Genomic DNA, 15,532 nt, shown 5'->3' on the forward strand with positions numbered 1-15,532 from the left:
TACAAATGAAGAAACCATTCCATTTTGCTGTCTGATAAATGCTGGTTATGCAATATGCAAATGCAATGTGCAATGTGTCATGGGTTGTTGTTTGTGAGAGGGGTAGATACTATCTTTACTATACTCTGTACTACACAGTGCATTGCTTATTTTCCTGGGGATGGGTGGGTTGGTTTTTCCTTTTCTTTTCTTTTCTTTTCTTTTCTTTTTGTTTTTTTCAATTTCCTTTGTTAATTTAGTTCGCTCTCTAGAAACGATTAGAAAAAAAAAAGAAAAAAGAAAAAACCACCTTCTTCCTATTGTTACGTAGTTGGGTAAGTATATTTGTAGACTCCCTCCCATGTTTTGATATCACCTTTCCCCAACAAGCGCATGACTGTCATCAACAACCAAGCAGCCGCCCGATAAGTAATTACCCGCCTATCTAAAATATAGAAAAAGTATAAAAAACATTGTGATACATGATATTCTTCCTTTCCAATCTCCGTTTCCCCGGAGGAAGATACAGTACAGTAGGGACAAAAACAGGAACAAATCCCATCATCCATCCCCTTTCACTTCAGCGATAATTCCCCCCCTTCCACAACCAGACGAATAACCTCCTTATTCAACCCGCGCCAATTCTTCCTGGCACTAAGAAACCAGTACGAAAGCGCAAACAACGTGCTTGCCCCAAATATCGGCAGCGCGTAGTTCATATTCACCCCGCTCACGGGCAGGTAGTTCGGAAACGGTAGCCATATCGTCACGTAACATGTATATGCCAGCGCAAAGATGTTGACGGGTAGTCCCAGACGGCCCATGGTCCAGTCGCCGAATTGCAGATTCTCCCGGTGGAATCGGGCGTGCACCATGCAGCTAATGGCGATTATGTAGGAGGAAAAGAGGCCTATGGAGGAGAGGGCGATGAAGGCGCCGAAGGCGGCGCTGCTGGCGATGTTGAGGCAGGAGAGGATCATGACAATTACTATCGGGAGCCAGACGGCGCGGACGGGGACGGAGTGTTTTCGGTCGATCTGTATTGGTAGTTTAGACAATGATGTTTGGAAAATAAAAATAAAAATAAAAATAAAAATAAAAATAAAGAAAGGAAGAAAAAGAAAAACTTGTTAGGGACTCCAGTTTATGGGGAGATAGCATGTAATAACTCACATGTGAAAACCAAGCCGGAAGCCCGCCATCGCGAGACCATGCCCAGGTAAGACGGGATGTCGATGCGATACTGGCAAGATTCACAGCAAGAGAGACGATAAGGAGACCACAAACCATCGCCGTGGCTGCACTGGTTGACCCGGTAGCTTGTTGACAAATTTGGATGATGGGCGAAGCCGCGGTGAGCGCCTCTTCTATCGAACCCATGGTGAATAGAATAGTCAGGATGATGGCGTAGGCAAAGATGCCGTTGATTGCAACGGTCCAGAACATAGATCTAGGCACGGCCTTTTTCGCACGGCGGACTTCTTCGCTCATATGGACAGCTCCATCAAAACCTTTTGAGCTTTGTCAGTAGGGTGAAGTAGTGTGAAATGAGGGCAAGACAGGGGGTTAAAATGGTTTATCATAAAAGAAATTGCACATAAGAAATCAGAAAACGGACCAACGAATCCCCAAGTAGGAGTCAACAAGCCCAGATTCCAAGATATGAATCCGTTACTCCACCCTGAAGTAGATTGTCCCTCTAGAAAGACGAATTTTGCAGAATGTCGGGAGCCCATCGCAACCAGGATAGAGACAAAGACAATGAACAGCGATACGTGCAAAATACCAGCCAGCAATTCGATCCAGGGGATAACCCAAAAGGCATACATATTCATCAAGCCCTCGAAAATGAGCATAGCAAAGATAAAAAGAGTCAGATGCCATCTTGCCGGGTGATAGTCCGGGTAATTGGTCGCCACAATCCCCTGGAGCATGTTCGCGGTGGTGTTTGCGACGCCGGCAAGCAGCGACACCCAGGCAAACCAAGTTATCCAACCTTGCATCCAGGTGATGAATCTTTTCTGACTGGGCGGGGCCAGATGGTGTGTCCAGTGGTATTGCGCACCGGCAATGGGCCGCATTGAGGCCATTTCCGCCAAAGAAGCAGATTGCGCGAGAGCTCCACAAACAACAACGATTATACCCCATGAAAGAGCTCGAGGGCCACCGTTTGTAAAGGAGCCTGTGAGATACCTTGCCAATTCAATTTTGGTCAGCCAGGTCAAGCAAGATATACATATCTACAACCGCGAAGTGAGAAATGTGATAAGGGGGCTGGCTGGCTGCTGCTGGGCTCGCAAAACGTACAATGCCATGGTCTCCCAGCTTGACATGAACGTAAGGGCGAAGAAGAAGATCTGGGTGAAATTAAAGAGTTTCTATTTTCCATTTTCAATGTTAGCAGTAGGAACTTTTGCGCATAGCCAGCCAAGTTAATCCCCCCTCAAAAGAGATTTAAAAAAAAGAAAAGAAAAGAAAAGAAAAGAAAAAAGAAAAGAAAAAGGTAAAAGGTAAAACGGATATGCTATACATACCTTTACTCTCACCTGGGTTCTAACAGTATCGCCAGCGGTTCTTGTCCTGGTCCTGGTCCGAGTAGAGAGGGGATATATACCGTCCTTGCGGCCATGCGAGGATTCCGATATCGAATCGCCATGGTCCTCAGGGGCCATGGTGGCATTCTTCTTGTTCGGGGGTTCCACTTCGTAATCCTCCATTTCTTGACACCTAGGGCACTTCAATTGGCCTACGAGAATGCTCTTGACAGTGTGTTTTATGCTTGCAAACTGAGTGGGATATCGGGAGCAGACAAATGATAACAGGACAGAGCCAGGCGCGCGTCTGCTACTAGGATTGACAGAAAGGCGTTGGCAGCATCACTCAGCTACTCAGATAACTCCCTCGTTGGCAACCGAGACACCTTCAATCGTGTGATTGTGTACCGTGGGAGCAATCTGGCATAATCGAGGTGTGTTATGTGCATGCAACGGGACAATAAAGAAATAAAAAAAGGCAGAACGAAGTCAAACAGGTACCGCCCTTGTGCGGCCCTCTGCAACACACGCACGCTGCCTGCTTGCTTGCAACCAAAGCAGCGCACAATCAAGATCTCGTCCTCGCCCTTGTCCACGTCCTTCGTCTCGGGTGGGATGGGATGAGATAGAGTGGGTGCACGGCTGCGGGGAGTTCTGAACGTGTCAGACAGCAGTCCTCGTGGGAGACAGAGACATTGCGCGGATACACGATATACGATGCATGGTACTTGGGGACGAGAACCGTCTGTCCCCATCAGAAACTTGTTGTTTAAACAAGAAAAAAAGGAAAACGTCCTGCTTGTTTGCCCTTTCCCCCCCCCCCCCCCTTTTGGGTGCTTTTTTCGGCTTTTTTCCCATCCAGCTCCACCGACTGACCAGCAATCAAGCAACCAGGAAAACGTCATTATATTTTATTCTTTGGGCCTTGGCCAGAACCGCAAGGTCTCACCGCAATCACAAACAAAAGAAAAGTTTCGGGTCCGAGAGTTCTCTCCCAGCCTGTTTCCCGAGCGCAAAGGGATCATTTGAGGGCGCACAAGAAGAGCCACCACCAAGCAGCAGTTCCGACAATAATGTAGACCTCCATATCCCCCCCCATCCTATGGCTATCCAGAGCCCGGAAAAAGTGTGATGTGTGCGACAGCCCAGCTTTTCGGCCGTCCATTCAGCGCCCGCCGTCAAGCCTCAGAACCATGATTTCCCCTAGCTGCACACTGCTGATCCAGCTGGTGACCGAAAACCTCGACCGAGCGCCGTGTTCGCTGGACGAATGAGACCCGATGCGCGCGGTGTTATTTTCTTTTTTCCTTTCCCTTTTTTGTTTGGGGAAAGCGAGAGAGAGAGGTCCTCGCACGGGTACTCCGTACTGGCATACCTTTACCGGATGGTTCGGGCTGGGCTGGGTGATCTTCTTGGGCGTGGTGTTGGATGTGTGCTATGCTATTTATTGCGATGGGATGCTCGCTCCTAATAATAACCCCAAATACCGATCCCTTTTCTCGACGCCCAATCCGGTGGCACATCAGCCTTGTTGGTGCGATGATATATATATATATATATTATATATTCCCATATAATAAGACAACTCGTCTGTTGTGGGCTTTTGGAGATACTTAGAACTTCGTTCGCCCATGAGGCCATACTATCTCCGTTTACATTTCCCTAGCGTCCTAGCGTCGAGAACAGAGTCTCCACCTTGATGCTGATGGGTCGTTCGATATGGAGCAGCAAGAGGAGGTTCTTAGTCCGCCTTTCTTGAAAGTTACTCCTCACGACCATGCCGCCTGGGTTATCCTGTCCAGTTGTCTCCTCCTTATTCTGACCGTTATCGTGGTGCTCGTGACTCTGATATCGCGCGCAAGAGTTCTTCGCAAACTAGTATTATGTGACATGCTACTATCTTTAGCTACGGTTATTTTCCCCCAATTAGCCCACTCCTCCGAAGCACTTTTTTATTGACTTGCTCCTAGATACTGATGTTTGTCGAGACCATATGTATAAACTTTGCTTGCTCAAACGGCCTCGGTCGGCATCGCAACGTCCTGAGCGAGAAATTATTCCAGTCTTTCTCCAAGGTGTGTGCTGCGCTGCTCTACCTTTTTATTTTTATTTTTATTTTAATTGTATTTTATATTTTCTCTTACCGATTCTTGGATCAAGGCTTACTGGATGGAGATAGTTCTTCTACGCTAGCCAAATCCTTGCTCTCGCATCCCTAGCTTGTTCAAAAGCCGCCTTGACTTTACTGATTATTTACATCAAACCCCTGACTGCTGTCCTATATGCATGTCGCGGTCTCCTTGGAGCTATCGCAGCCTGGAGTATAGCTGGCGTCGTTGCTTTAGCAGCTCAATGCGACGCCCCACGGCCTTGGGATTTCAGTCAGGGAAGATGTGTAAACCAACAGGCTCTATACATTGGGCTTGGTGCGTTGAGCATTATCACCGACGTTGCTCTTGTCATCTTGCCGTTCTTTCTGGTATTTCAGGTCCAACTTCCCACCCGGAAACGACTAACGATCGTGAGCTTTTTCTGCATACGGATACTGTAAGGGAGCCCCAAAGAGATGCTCTCCCATGATGACTAGCCCCCCCCCTTTGCTTTGGCACCTACTTACATTTTTTATTTTTTTATTACTTGTTAGTGTCCCCATTTTCATGATATTCTGCTTAACGTCGCAAAACCAGTATTTCGACGCAAAGCCCCCCGACAAAACATGGCATGCTGTGCACCCTACAATCTGGGCCCAAGCAACGCTCAGCATATCAATAATTACAGCCTGCATCCCGAGCCTGAAACGTGTCATGGCAGACCTCCAAACAGGGCTGATGGCCGGCAGGGTGACTGAATTTTTGGAACTGTCCATTTCCGGCGGGTCATACTCTGCAACTGCTAGCCAGGCCAATAATTCAGGGATGAATACGACGGCGCAACCAAGGCAAACCTTGACAAATATATATGGCGTGGACACGATCGACGAAAATGGTGGCGAGGCCCTGCATGCTGGCGAGAAGAGGGGCAACAGAACTCGGAAAGGATACATGAATTCCATCCTGCGAGGGAGGGGCCGGGATCCAAAAAAAAATAATGATGATGATGGTCAAACCCTGAGCGGCGGAAGAGCCGAGAAAAACGTCGAGACGACAAAACAGGGCGAGCCAGGCGAAGAGGAAGAACATATTACAGCAGATCCCAACAATGCGATCGTGCAGACGATTGGGTATGAAGTGCGGTTTGATCAAGAGGTGGAACAAAGGGTGAGCAGTGACCAACTTTGTGGCGGTGCTGATCATCTGCATCATGCAGCTTCATCACAACAATAAACGTTAAATATTTAATGAATAAATACTCCGTATATGTCTCTGAACCCTGATTTTCGGATTGTGGCTCCTAGTTTTGTTTTTCTTTCTGAGAGTTCATATCTAGTTTCCCATTTCCGATTTTTTACGGCTCAGACGTGGACCCTCTGGGCAGACTATCTCTCTTTACTCTACCTTCGGCGAAGGGAGTATTGTCGCTCCGTTGCAGCTCTTGATTAGCATCCTTCGACTTCCAACAAATGCCATGGGCTACCGCCCCGCGAAGGCTGTGGACCTCTAGAGAGAAGCTTTAAACTTTAACAGCATCGACGTCGATCCGTAGATCCATAGAGAAAAAGCCGCTGGCGACGGTCAATAAGAGCCCCTTTCAACTTTCAAGGATCAAGTCTCTTATTCAGATCCAAGAGGATGTTTGCAGTCTTTCCAGGAAAGAGGGATCAGATCGACAACAGTCACACATTCTCGCGACAAAGAGAAAAACATATTATTTTACTTGTCTGTACTCTGAACGCAGCAGACAGGAAGGGGATTGTTTTGCTTTTTTGTTCAGCCAGGTTTGTTTTATCTGCTATTGTAGTTTCTTGAGCAAGCAGCTATCGGCGGTGAGTGCGGGCTGAAAGCGTGCATTATTGTCTCGTTCCAACGTATCAGCTGCGATAGGCCAAGATTATGGTTCTGCCTGGGAGGTTGCACATGAGATGCACGTCCTTAATCGCCGCTTGGTTGGTTGATGCACTCCATACATGTACATGAACTGTACTCTGTACAAGATGAGCGAAAGAGGGATACGTACAGCGGAGGGCGATTGTGAGAGGAATAGAAGAAAGAGGAAGTTGAGGCTTGTATTAGTTAGTTATTCCCAGTTAACTAAGTTAGCGGGGTTAACACTTGACGATGCTTAGGTAAGCTCGACTTTTGACCTCTCACCTTCTCCTAATGCGTTCGATTCTCGTATATCAGTCCTCTCACCATCGCTGCGGGAGCTAATTCCAGCTTTAACTGGTATTTTTGGATCTACGAATGCGGCCACTGGCATTTAATGCAAAAAAACCTGATCGGAAAGCTAGTTACAGGTACTAGGGTGGCTTAAACAAACGTATCACTTCCAGGTCGGCTATCTCACGAGTTTTCTTTGAAGATGCGCCCCTGGAACGTGTCCAGAGTACAGAGTAACCATGGGCAAGGCTAATCATGTTCGTTCAGCATGATGTTCAGAGCATGGTTTTCTCCTCAAGCAAGCGTGGTTGTTTCGGAAACCAATAGCACCAAGCACCGATGATCGGATCTTGAGCCTCGAATGCGAATGCATCCGTCTGAGCCTGGCCTGAACCGTTATTTGGGATCTGCTATCTCACAGTCCCTGGTTCCTGGTGTGATAGCTGATCTGAGATGTGAACTCGCGGCTGGTTGTTATATTCTCTCCTTGACTCGTAGTTACGGCAAGGCCATGATCACCGGCTTGAAACAGATATCCTACGCTCTATTGACTCATCCTTCGATGTCCTTTCATTGACTGGACTTCAAACTTGGCTCGTAAGCGTGTTTGTCAATGTAGAATGCGCCTGTCCATAGCCTGTACATGTATGTACATGTAATGTACAGAGTGCACCCAGTTCAAATCCCGACCTGGCCTGTTGTTGAAGTGCCCATTATGGGAAACCCCCTGACTAGCACATGGCCATGACTCCGAATGTCCTTGCATCCCCTATGATTTGCTCCCGTGATAATCGAGGACAGTTGCAATTAGCCCCTTTCAACCAGTTTTGGAGGCAGCTGAAACATGAAAGCATACCATGAGGCTTTCTTCTCTTCTTGTTGTGGTTTCTAAGAGCGAGCATGGCTAATATATAGATTTATCATATATGTTTTTGCAGATATATTGTGCCCAAGCTACCGATAGAACAACCTACACTTCCAAGAACTTCAAATCGAATCGATACGCGGGGGATCCTCATCAAACTGCCAGACACTTGAGCTTTGAACTGATTGGGCGGGCACATTGCCCAATTGACTGACTATCTGCAGCAAACCCCTCGTCAGTTACGCCTCTTGCACCTACAAAGAAAACATCAACAGCTGCAGAAACACCAGCACCGTGGAGGTCCGCCTCTTGACCCCATTTTAAACTAGGGATATTCAAACTGCGATAAGACCCCACATCATGACCTCAGAGGCAAGTAAGGCACAGGGGGCACTCACCCAGAGAACGCTCCCGGCTTCATGGTACCATTCAGCGCGGCTCTACGAAGCGGAACGTCGTGCCATATTCTCTCAGAAATGGCTGCAGGTCACTCATGCAAACCGCTTCGTCAATCCAGGGGATTTTGCCCGCTACGAAATGGCTGGATATCCGTTTTTCATAATTAAAGATCGTACGGGCGAGTTGAGAGCGTTCCACAATGTCTGTCGGCATAGGGCCTTCCCCGTTGTAAAGGAAAAGTCTGGGAAGTGTAAGAAGATTCTTTCATGTGGATATCACGGTAAGTGTTAACGTGCTTTAAATTTACATCCTCCCTCCCCTTCTCCCCCCTCGTTCGCCGTGTCACTACGTGCAGGAATGACGGAAACTATATCCATTTCCCGCCTCTTAATCTACATATATATATCTACTGGACTGACAAATACAATCAAGGCTGGTCCTACGGCTTGAACGGCAAGCTGGCCAAAGCTCCCCGGTTCCAAGATCTGGCGGGGTTTAATGCAGAAGACTATTCTCTATTCCCTGTTCACCTCCATGTCGACCGATGTGGATTCGTCTGGGTGAATCTAGACGCAAAAGAAGTTCCGTCCGTATCATGGGACGAGCAATGTGGGACAGCTGATGTTCAAGAAAGACTTGGGGATTTCCAGATGGAGAAGTATTCGTATGACCATTCATGGAGTTTCGAGGCGGAATATAATTGGAAGGCTATGGTTGATAATTATAACGAGGTATGTGACAGGTAATTTTCACATACATGTCTGCCTCCCTCACCAGTTAAAAAGCAAATTGCGCCTCGCAAAAAGAAAATAAAAAAAAAAAAAAAAAAAAATATCAAAACTCACAAACCAACCCACCAGTGCTACCACTGCCCCGTCGCCCACCCGGGCATCGCAGCAACAACTGACCTACAAAACTACACTGTAACCACCGACCAAGGCTTCATCGCCCACTTCGCCCGCCCAAAACCCGAATACGCAACCGGCAACAACTCAAACGTCGCCCCAACCTACCTCTTCCCCAGCTCCGCCGTCACGGTCAACACCGTCTACCTCTACCTCACCCGCTGCGTGCCCCTGAGCGCCACGAGCGTGCGCATGGAGTACGAAGTGTACCGCCACGCGCAGTGCACGGACGAGGAGTTCGCGGAGGTGGACGCGTTCATGAAGCAGATCGAGGAGGAGGATCGGGTACTGTGCACGCTGGTGCAGGAGAATTTAAATGTAGGTGTGTATCGGAGCGGGCCGTTGCATCCAAGGGATGAGATGGGGGTGGCGTATGTCAAGGAGCTGGTTAAGAGAGCTGTTATGGCACATGTGCAGATGGAGAAGGAGGTTGGGCATGAGGTATGGCCCGCTACGGCGAGGGGTGGGGATGGAAAGCTGGGGGGTACGCTGGATGCGGAGACCGAGGAGGAGGAGGTTTGTAAGGCCCTGTGCAGTGGTGGGGCTTTGGAGAAGTTGTCTTGGTGAAAGAGAGGTGGAGTGTTACATTACGACGCTTATTAGTTCAGGAAGGCATAATTGGGGATTCTTTCGCGGTTGATCCCTGGATGAGTGAAATGTCTATCTATTACCGGGGAATATTTAAAACGAGGAAATTGAGATGCATAACTGAATGGCCGAATTTGCTTGAGCTCAGAGTGATTTATTTATCGATAGAAAGTACTATTCTCCTTCTCTCTCTCTCTCTCTCTCTAAGATATATATAACAAGGCTGCCTGCAGCCGGTGAGTCGGTAGTTGGTCCCCCAACCAACCATATCTACAGATATCAGCAACCAAATACAGTTTCCTCGCCTAGGTGCTGGATACACTCTCATGCAAATGAGTCATGATAAATGCGAAAGCCACCACAATGTCTTTTCTTCTCACCACTTCCTGATCTGTCTTGCTGGAGGATGTCGAACTTTTCTGTCTAAGCGCTTATCCATTCCGTCCATGCCATGCCCGAATCGAATCCATCACATCCCATCACACACCCACCCCACCTACCTTCCATCCAACCGCCCAGCGCTCTACCACTTGCGAACAATAAGGTAAACGCCTCCCCCGCAAAACTCTATTCGACCCGGGCGGTTACCACCCAGACAGAAACAAACACACACACCTCCCCCCTGATTGGCCACCGTTAGCGCGAGCCTGGTTCTTCCCTTGGCATCTTAAACTTCCCCAGCGGTCCGGTCCAGGGAAACATCTGCGGTCCCAAGGTTCCATGGATCGCCCCCACCCCCGGGGGGCTCGGGGGCCCGCGGGAACAACCAGTCCACGGGCAGTGGTTCGCGCGGCTAATGGGGATGGTTGATTGGGTAGCTAGCTCTAGAAGGAATGAAGAAAGGGTTTCTTTTCGGTGGAGCTGGAGCTGGAGCCGGAGGCGGGGTCACAAGACACTAAAACTACTCTTTTATCGCATAATGTGCCGGGCTGCTGCATGCATGAGAGGTGTTACCAGAGCGGGGGGAATTCGAGGCGGGGTAGATGGGCAGTAAAACTACAATAATCTCAAGGCTGACATACTTTATTAGTATTGGGTAATTAATAGTAATGGAGTCAACACGGATTTCGTTATGGTATTAATAATGTGTATTACAGACAAGTATATTCGGGAAGTATGCGTATTGCTTGCTCTCCAAAAGAAATTCAAAGGGCAATACCCACTACCTAGGTAGATAAAATGTGTAAAAGTGGTGTATGTATGAATGTATATATGTGTGTATGTATGTATATGTATGTAAGGTATATGTAGATCGAGCACAGGCGGACACGTAGAGAGAGACAGACAAGCCAGGCTAAAAAACATGTATGTAAAAATAAAAGAATAGACACAAAATAAATTGTAAATAACGTCAAAAAATAATTAAATAGAAAAAGGAGAGGAACCAAAACAGGAGTGGTATCATCAAAGGAAATGGAACAGCAGCAAGAATGAAAGAAACGAAACATGGACGAACTCTTTTAACAGCGAAAAAGCAAAGAGCTGAAAGAATGAGTCAAATAAATGACAAAATCCCAATCCACATACAAAAGACACTTTACTTGAAGATATATGAGACAGCCAACAGCACAGCACAGCACAAACACACAAGGACAGATAACCGGCCCCAGTCCCAACCCAGTTAGCCGAGGATAAGGTTCCTAAGAAATGAAGGATTGAATAGCGAGTGGGTAGGAAAATAAAGTAAAACTGTTGAGCTGGGGGCTGAAACGGAACGATGACGGCAGATGATGCCGTCGAAAAAGGGGATGTTGTCCCCGCCACTAACTAGCACTCAGAACAAAAACAAAATTAGGCTCATAACCGAAAATGGGAAGTAAAAACGGGCTGAAAGGTACAACACGCAATGCGATGCGGCGCGGTGAAGATCCCTGGCGCCGGAGCGATGGAAAGGCAATAGCTTGAAGCGAGACACCCTGGCGGGTTCGCGTACGGACAATAATTGTGATTTTCGCGGGGAGGGGAGGAATATAATGAAGGTTTGTTTTGCCGGCGAGGCATTGAAGGATACGATAAGAGTGGACGAGGAGGGGGGCGAGTGGTGAGGGGAAATAAAAAAAGGAACAGAAATGATACTCGGTATGGAGGTTGGTGGAACGCAGGAGGGCGGTAAGGGAAGGAACTTGTTTTTTAAAACGTGTCGTATGCAACTTCTCTTCCATTTACCCCTGGAAACTGATGCCGGAGGGGCATATGGTTTCCCGTGTCGATTTGATCGTTTGATAAACCTGCCCATTCCTTCAAAATTCCACCAGCGACTCCGTTTCAACTCATCCCGACTCCTGACACATACTTATCCACTTCCAAATTTCTATAACACGCAGATAGAACACTGTAAAAAATGTCGAAAAAATTTCCAAAAAAAGGATCTGTGATCTTAAAACGCGGTCGGACGACGCAAAATCTCGTCACAGTTAGCGTCGAAACGCATATCCCACAGCCGAATACTGTTCATCAACTTCTCCGTATTCTCCAACTCGCGATCACGACCAAAGATCGAATCGACAAACTCGCAACCCGCGTTCCGGCCCATCATGACAGGCCCACCCTTGCCGCTCTCCCGCTTCGCAGCCTTCCACATGAAATGTTCACACGCCTTCAGAAGCTTCTCGAACCGATGCCAGAGCCGCTCGCCGCTTTCCAAAAAGTCCTCCACCATCTCCCGCGCTTCCGTATTGCGAATGCGCGGCCCACATTCCTGCGCTCGTTTTACTTTGCCAGCCAACTTGATGAGGAGAAGCCACAAATCGCCCGCGACATCGGCCATTGGCGCAGAGGCTCCGTGGTGGAACACTGTCCAGTCGTAGATCCACTTGCCGAGGGAATTGGCATCGAAAACGCTGCCGAGCAGGAGGATAGGTTCTTCGTTGGGATCCCAGTTCTTTATCGAATAGCCTTCAGGAATACCCATACGGATGGCGTCTGCTTCAGTAGCTTTGGCGTGTTTCGATGCACCTGCGGCAGTGGAGGGTTTGGGTTTTTGCGGAGTGCGGGCGGAGGTAGAGGCGCGACGAGCACGAGAGCGTTTGGGAGAGTCTGCTTCATCATAGACCGGAATCTGGTTGTAGTAGAAAGACTGATCAGTGGTTGGCTTTGCCTTACGATAAAAATAATATTCAGCTGCACTCCGCCCAGCAGCCGACATTCTGGGTTCAGCAAAACGACGACTGCTAGCGCCACCGTCCCATGCACTGTGAGGCACATAGGGAGGAGGCACGTAAGACGAGGAGTGCGGCGTATCGAAAGCATCGTCAACCACATCCATGAAGAAGGGTCGTTTCTGCGATCGCCACGGAGAGGTGGGATGGTAGAAAGGTTCTCCAGTTGGCATGGAGGCGCGGCGACGCGCTGGCCTGCTGGTCGCACCGAAGTGGCTTTCGCCATAAGCACCACTTACATTTTCGTGCTTTCGCGGAGGCGAGGAATAACCGTGTACTGAATCATAGTAACTCCCATACCCAGGTGGCATCGAATGCCAACCACTTGACGGTTCCTTCGCAGCAGAATAACTAGCCCGATGAGAGTGTCGTTTGGTACGAGGAGAGACGTGCGGCGAGGCGTAGTTCGAAGGGTAATAGGGGTATTGCGGAGGTGAAGTGGTTGCGTAGTCGTAGGTAGACCACCCATGGGGTGGTTGAGGGGGATATTGATACATTATCGATAGACGGGCATAGAGACACCGAGAAAATCAACCGCGCCGGAGAAATTCAGAAAAAAAAAAAAAAAAAAAAAAAAAAAAAAAAAACAGATTTAACTCCTTTTTTTTCTTTAGAACGGTTTAAATGGCGAGCAGAGGAAAGTATAAAAAAAAAAGACAAAGAGGAGAAACAAAGAAAAAAAAGATAAGTATATTGTACAGGATATCGCTCCTACAAAAATGACAACCAAGGGACAAAAATAGGGATATATAAAAAGGGGAAAAGGGAGATATAAAGATGCCCGTCACCGCGGTGAGGTATCTAGAGGAGGCAAGAGAAAGAGATTTGACTGATCTTGCCCGTCGTGCATTTGAGCTCTGGCAACGACTCCTGGTCGAACAAGCGAGGAGGAGAGAAGAGTGTGAGAAGAAAAGAAGGGGAGGATCCAAAACACAACAGAACTCGCCACCACCACAAGAGAATCCGGGGTTTCGGGATGGGGTGGAGCTGAACAATTCAGGATAACCGTCAGGCGAGGTTGCCAGTCAGTTCTGCTCTTCTCGGGACGGGGAGATGGATAGATGGCGAGGAATGGATTATGTGAAGTTAAAGAAGGAGAAAAAAGGAACAAGCGAAAGGCCAGAGTAAGAGAAAGAAGAAGAAGAAGAGGAGGAAGAAGAGGAGGAGGAGGAGGAGGAGGAGGAGGAGGAGGTTGGGGCGAAGAAAAACAGCAGGTATTATTTATTTGTATTTAATATGACTTCCAGGCGGGGGCGGGCCAAACCGAGAAATATATGTGTTGTGTGTGTGTGGTGTGTGTGTCATGTACGGTACGGTATGTACGGGCTTGATCACAGATACGGCAAGCGAGCAAGCAACTCATTATTATTATTGTTTTTGGGCAGTATTACGCCCGCAATAATATCTACCCATCTCCCAATGTTCCCATACACCATACATACCGAAGTACAGTACAGTACAACTAAGGTGGCTTTCGTCCCGCCAAAGCGTGGAGTTTAGACGGCCACGATGTGCGGCCCGTAACAGGCACGTCTCGCCCTGATTGGCCCTGGGCGGCGTAGGTGCCCCAGTCCTTGGCATTCATCCCTTCAGGGCTGCGCACGACCAGCCCCAGCCGCCGATGATAGATACGATGGCTGCTTCTTGACCCATACCATACCATACGCCAGCTGTATTATTGGGCAGGGAAGTCGTCCTGTAATCTGTAATATTACATATACACGTACCTGGGCATTATTATATGATTGTCCAAGTATCAATCGCTGTGACGGCCGGTTTCGTATCCGTATTACTAGGTCCGCTGCCAGTGACACACACACACACGGCTTCTTCCTTCCCTCTTCAACCCCTCCATTTTTTATTAAATATTAATTAATTATTCGTTCAACCCGCAAACAAGCTCCATCAAACGAAATATCAGAGACTGCTCAAGAGCCTAACATAATTTATTCATCCTCAGAGAAGGTCTCGGATCCTTGCGCTTGAATTCCAGCAGAAAGCCAACGGAAGAATATTCTGCCGTTTCTTCCCATGGATCCTGGATGTCATTATTGAACATGCCGGGCTACATGCATGGCAAACGCTGGAAGCTCGCGGAAATCGCTTAATTAGTTTAACTATCCATCCTTAAGTTAGTTAACTAGCTACTTATACGTATTATTATTTTATTTATTCATCAATGCGTTGCGTCGCAAGGCTTTTGGGTCATACTATACTCAGGAGCAATGACGTTCCTAAACTCCAGCCCGGGTTTATTCTTATCATCGCTATGGGAGGAAAAGGGGAAATATCCGCCGATGAATGGATACATGGATGGCTGGGCTGTTGCACTGAAGCACAAAACATGACTCAACCCCCTCTGCAGCTGAAATATGTTTGATGGATGGATGGATTAATGATTTTTTAAAGAACTACGGAGTACTACCCTACCAATATCACAGGAAACGAACAAAGCAGAATTTTTCAAAATTTGTACAGCGCGACTTAAGCATCAGGCAGCAGTGTCATTATTTCTCAAGCCATCACCAGGATCTCTCTTCATCTGGCGACGGTTTTATATTTTTGCCCCATCACATCCCATCATCATCATCATCATCATCATCGTCATCGTCATCATCATCCTCCTCCTCCTCACCACGCCCTGGTTGTCATGTCGCGTCCTGTTTTGATAGCTGCCTGGAGGGAGAAACGTGTACCACAACTGAAGTGCGGTATTTTAGCGGATAAGACCAATTCAAGTTCACGAGAATCATAATCAGCGTATCCTGGAAAACTATCCATCGATCCAAAGCATGCCACTACCTACAAAACAGCAGCCGCTCCCGGAGCCCTTCTAGCATGCGCCTCC

The 15,532-nt window shown here is 47.9% G+C and overlaps 5 protein-coding genes across 9 annotated transcripts; 3 read left to right on the plus strand and 2 right to left on the minus strand.

The window, feature by feature from the left end:
• Nucleotides 1-259: 259 nt before the first annotated feature.
• BDBG_01593 lies at nucleotides 260-4,039 on the minus strand. 2 transcript variants are annotated; one of them, XM_031720398.1, is made up of 5 exons: nucleotides 2,514-4,039; nucleotides 2,287-2,357; nucleotides 1,598-2,172; nucleotides 1,153-1,490; nucleotides 260-1,016 (listed from the first exon to the last, which is right to left on the minus strand). In XM_031720398.1, the coding sequence occupies exons 1-5, from the start codon at nucleotides 2,694-2,696 to the stop codon at nucleotides 555-557; spliced, it is 1,629 nt and encodes a 542-aa protein (XP_031576568.1). In that variant the 5' UTR covers nucleotides 2,697-4,039; the 3' UTR covers nucleotides 260-554. The 2 variants fall into 2 exon arrangements, with proteins under 2 accessions (XP_031576568.1, XP_031576569.1); XM_031720399.1 differs by having other exon boundaries at nucleotides 1,598-2,357.
• Nucleotides 3,326-6,362, plus strand: BDBG_01594 (uncharacterized protein). Its single transcript, XM_031720400.1, has 4 exons — nucleotides 3,326-4,424; nucleotides 4,484-4,588; nucleotides 4,693-5,060; nucleotides 5,158-6,362. The coding sequence occupies exons 1-4, from the start codon at nucleotides 4,233-4,235 to the stop codon at nucleotides 5,834-5,836; spliced, it is 1,344 nt and encodes a 447-aa protein (XP_031576570.1). The 5' UTR covers nucleotides 3,326-4,232; the 3' UTR covers nucleotides 5,837-6,362.
• Nucleotides 6,363-6,413: 51 nt separating this feature from the next.
• Nucleotides 6,414-10,597, plus strand: BDBG_01595 (Rieske domain-containing protein). Of its 3 annotated transcripts, none has more exons than XM_031720401.1 (4): nucleotides 6,414-7,366; nucleotides 7,708-8,313; nucleotides 8,466-8,764; nucleotides 8,894-10,500. In XM_031720401.1, the coding sequence occupies exons 2-4, from the start codon at nucleotides 7,995-7,997 to the stop codon at nucleotides 9,503-9,505; spliced, it is 1,230 nt and encodes a 409-aa protein (XP_031576571.1). In that variant the 5' UTR covers nucleotides 6,414-7,366; nucleotides 7,708-7,994; the 3' UTR covers nucleotides 9,506-10,500. The 3 variants fall into 3 exon arrangements, with proteins under 3 accessions (XP_031576571.1, XP_002628687.1, XP_031576572.1); XM_031720402.1 differs by having other exon boundaries at nucleotides 6,616-7,414; nucleotides 8,894-9,770; XM_002628641.2 differs by having other exon boundaries at nucleotides 6,414-8,313; nucleotides 8,894-10,597.
• Nucleotides 10,598-10,706: 109 nt separating this feature from the next.
• On the minus strand, nucleotides 10,707-13,242 carry BDBG_01596 (the record flags this gene model as incomplete). Of its 2 annotated transcripts, none has more annotated exons than XM_031720404.1 (2): nucleotides 12,924-13,242; nucleotides 10,707-12,584 (listed from the first exon to the last, which is right to left on the minus strand). In XM_031720404.1, the coding sequence occupies exons 1-2, from the start codon at nucleotides 13,179-13,181 to the stop codon at nucleotides 11,904-11,906; spliced, it is 939 nt and encodes a 312-aa protein (XP_031576573.1). In that variant the 5' UTR covers nucleotides 13,182-13,242. The 2 variants fall into 2 exon arrangements, with proteins under 2 accessions (XP_031576573.1, XP_031576574.1); XM_031720403.1 differs by having other exon boundaries at nucleotides 11,904-12,602; nucleotides 12,924-13,238.
• Nucleotides 13,243-14,865: 1,623 nt separating this feature from the next.
• Nucleotides 14,866-15,453, plus strand: BDBG_16427 (uncharacterized protein). The gene has a single exon (XM_031724379.1). It carries the CDS (start codon nucleotides 15,064-15,066, stop codon nucleotides 15,409-15,411), a length of 348 nt encoding a protein of 115 aa, XP_031576575.1. The 5' UTR covers nucleotides 14,866-15,063; the 3' UTR covers nucleotides 15,412-15,453.
• Nucleotides 15,454-15,532: the final 79 nt, after the last annotated feature.

This window comes from Blastomyces gilchristii (genome assembly GCF_000003855.2).
Source record: "Blastomyces gilchristii SLH14081 genomic scaffold supercont1.2, whole genome shotgun sequence".
NCBI lineage: Eukaryota > Fungi > Ascomycota > Eurotiomycetes > Onygenales > Ajellomycetaceae > Blastomyces > Blastomyces gilchristii.

Coding starts and splice junctions, on each gene's coding strand:
- BDBG_16427 (XM_031724379.1), top strand. CDS start 15,064: ATGGATGGATGGATTAATGATTTTTTAAAGAACTACGGAGTACTACCC.
- BDBG_01595 (XM_002628641.2), top strand. CDS start 7,995: ATGACCTCAGAGGCAAGTAAGGCACAGGGGGCACTCACCCAGAGAACG. Junction 8,314..8,465: donor TCTTTCATGTGGATATCACG/GTAAGTGTTAAC, acceptor AATACAATCAAG/GCTGGTCCTACGGCTTGAAC. Junction 8,765..8,893: donor TGGTTGATAATTATAACGAG/GTATGTGACAGG, acceptor CCAACCCACCAG/TGCTACCACTGCCCCGTCGC.
- BDBG_01594 (XM_031720400.1), top strand. CDS start 4,233: ATGGAGCAGCAAGAGGAGGTTCTTAGTCCGCCTTTCTTGAAAGTTACT. Junction 4,425..4,483: donor TGCTACTATCTTTAGCTACG/GTTATTTTCCCC, acceptor ACTTGCTCCTAG/ATACTGATGTTTGTCGAGAC. Junction 4,589..4,692: donor TATTCCAGTCTTTCTCCAAG/GTGTGTGCTGCG, acceptor GGATGGAGATAG/TTCTTCTACGCTAGCCAAAT.
- BDBG_01593 (XM_031720398.1), bottom strand. CDS start 2,696: ATGGAGGATTACGAAGTGGAACCCCCGAACAAGAAGAATGCCACCATG. Junction 2,358..2,513: donor GAACCCAGGTGAGAGTAAAG/GTATGTATAGCA, acceptor AATGGAAAATAG/AAACTCTTTAATTTCACCCA. Junction 1,017..1,152: donor TTCCGGCTTGGTTTTCACAT/GTGAGTTATTAC, acceptor CTACCAATACAG/ATCGACCGAAAACACTCCGT.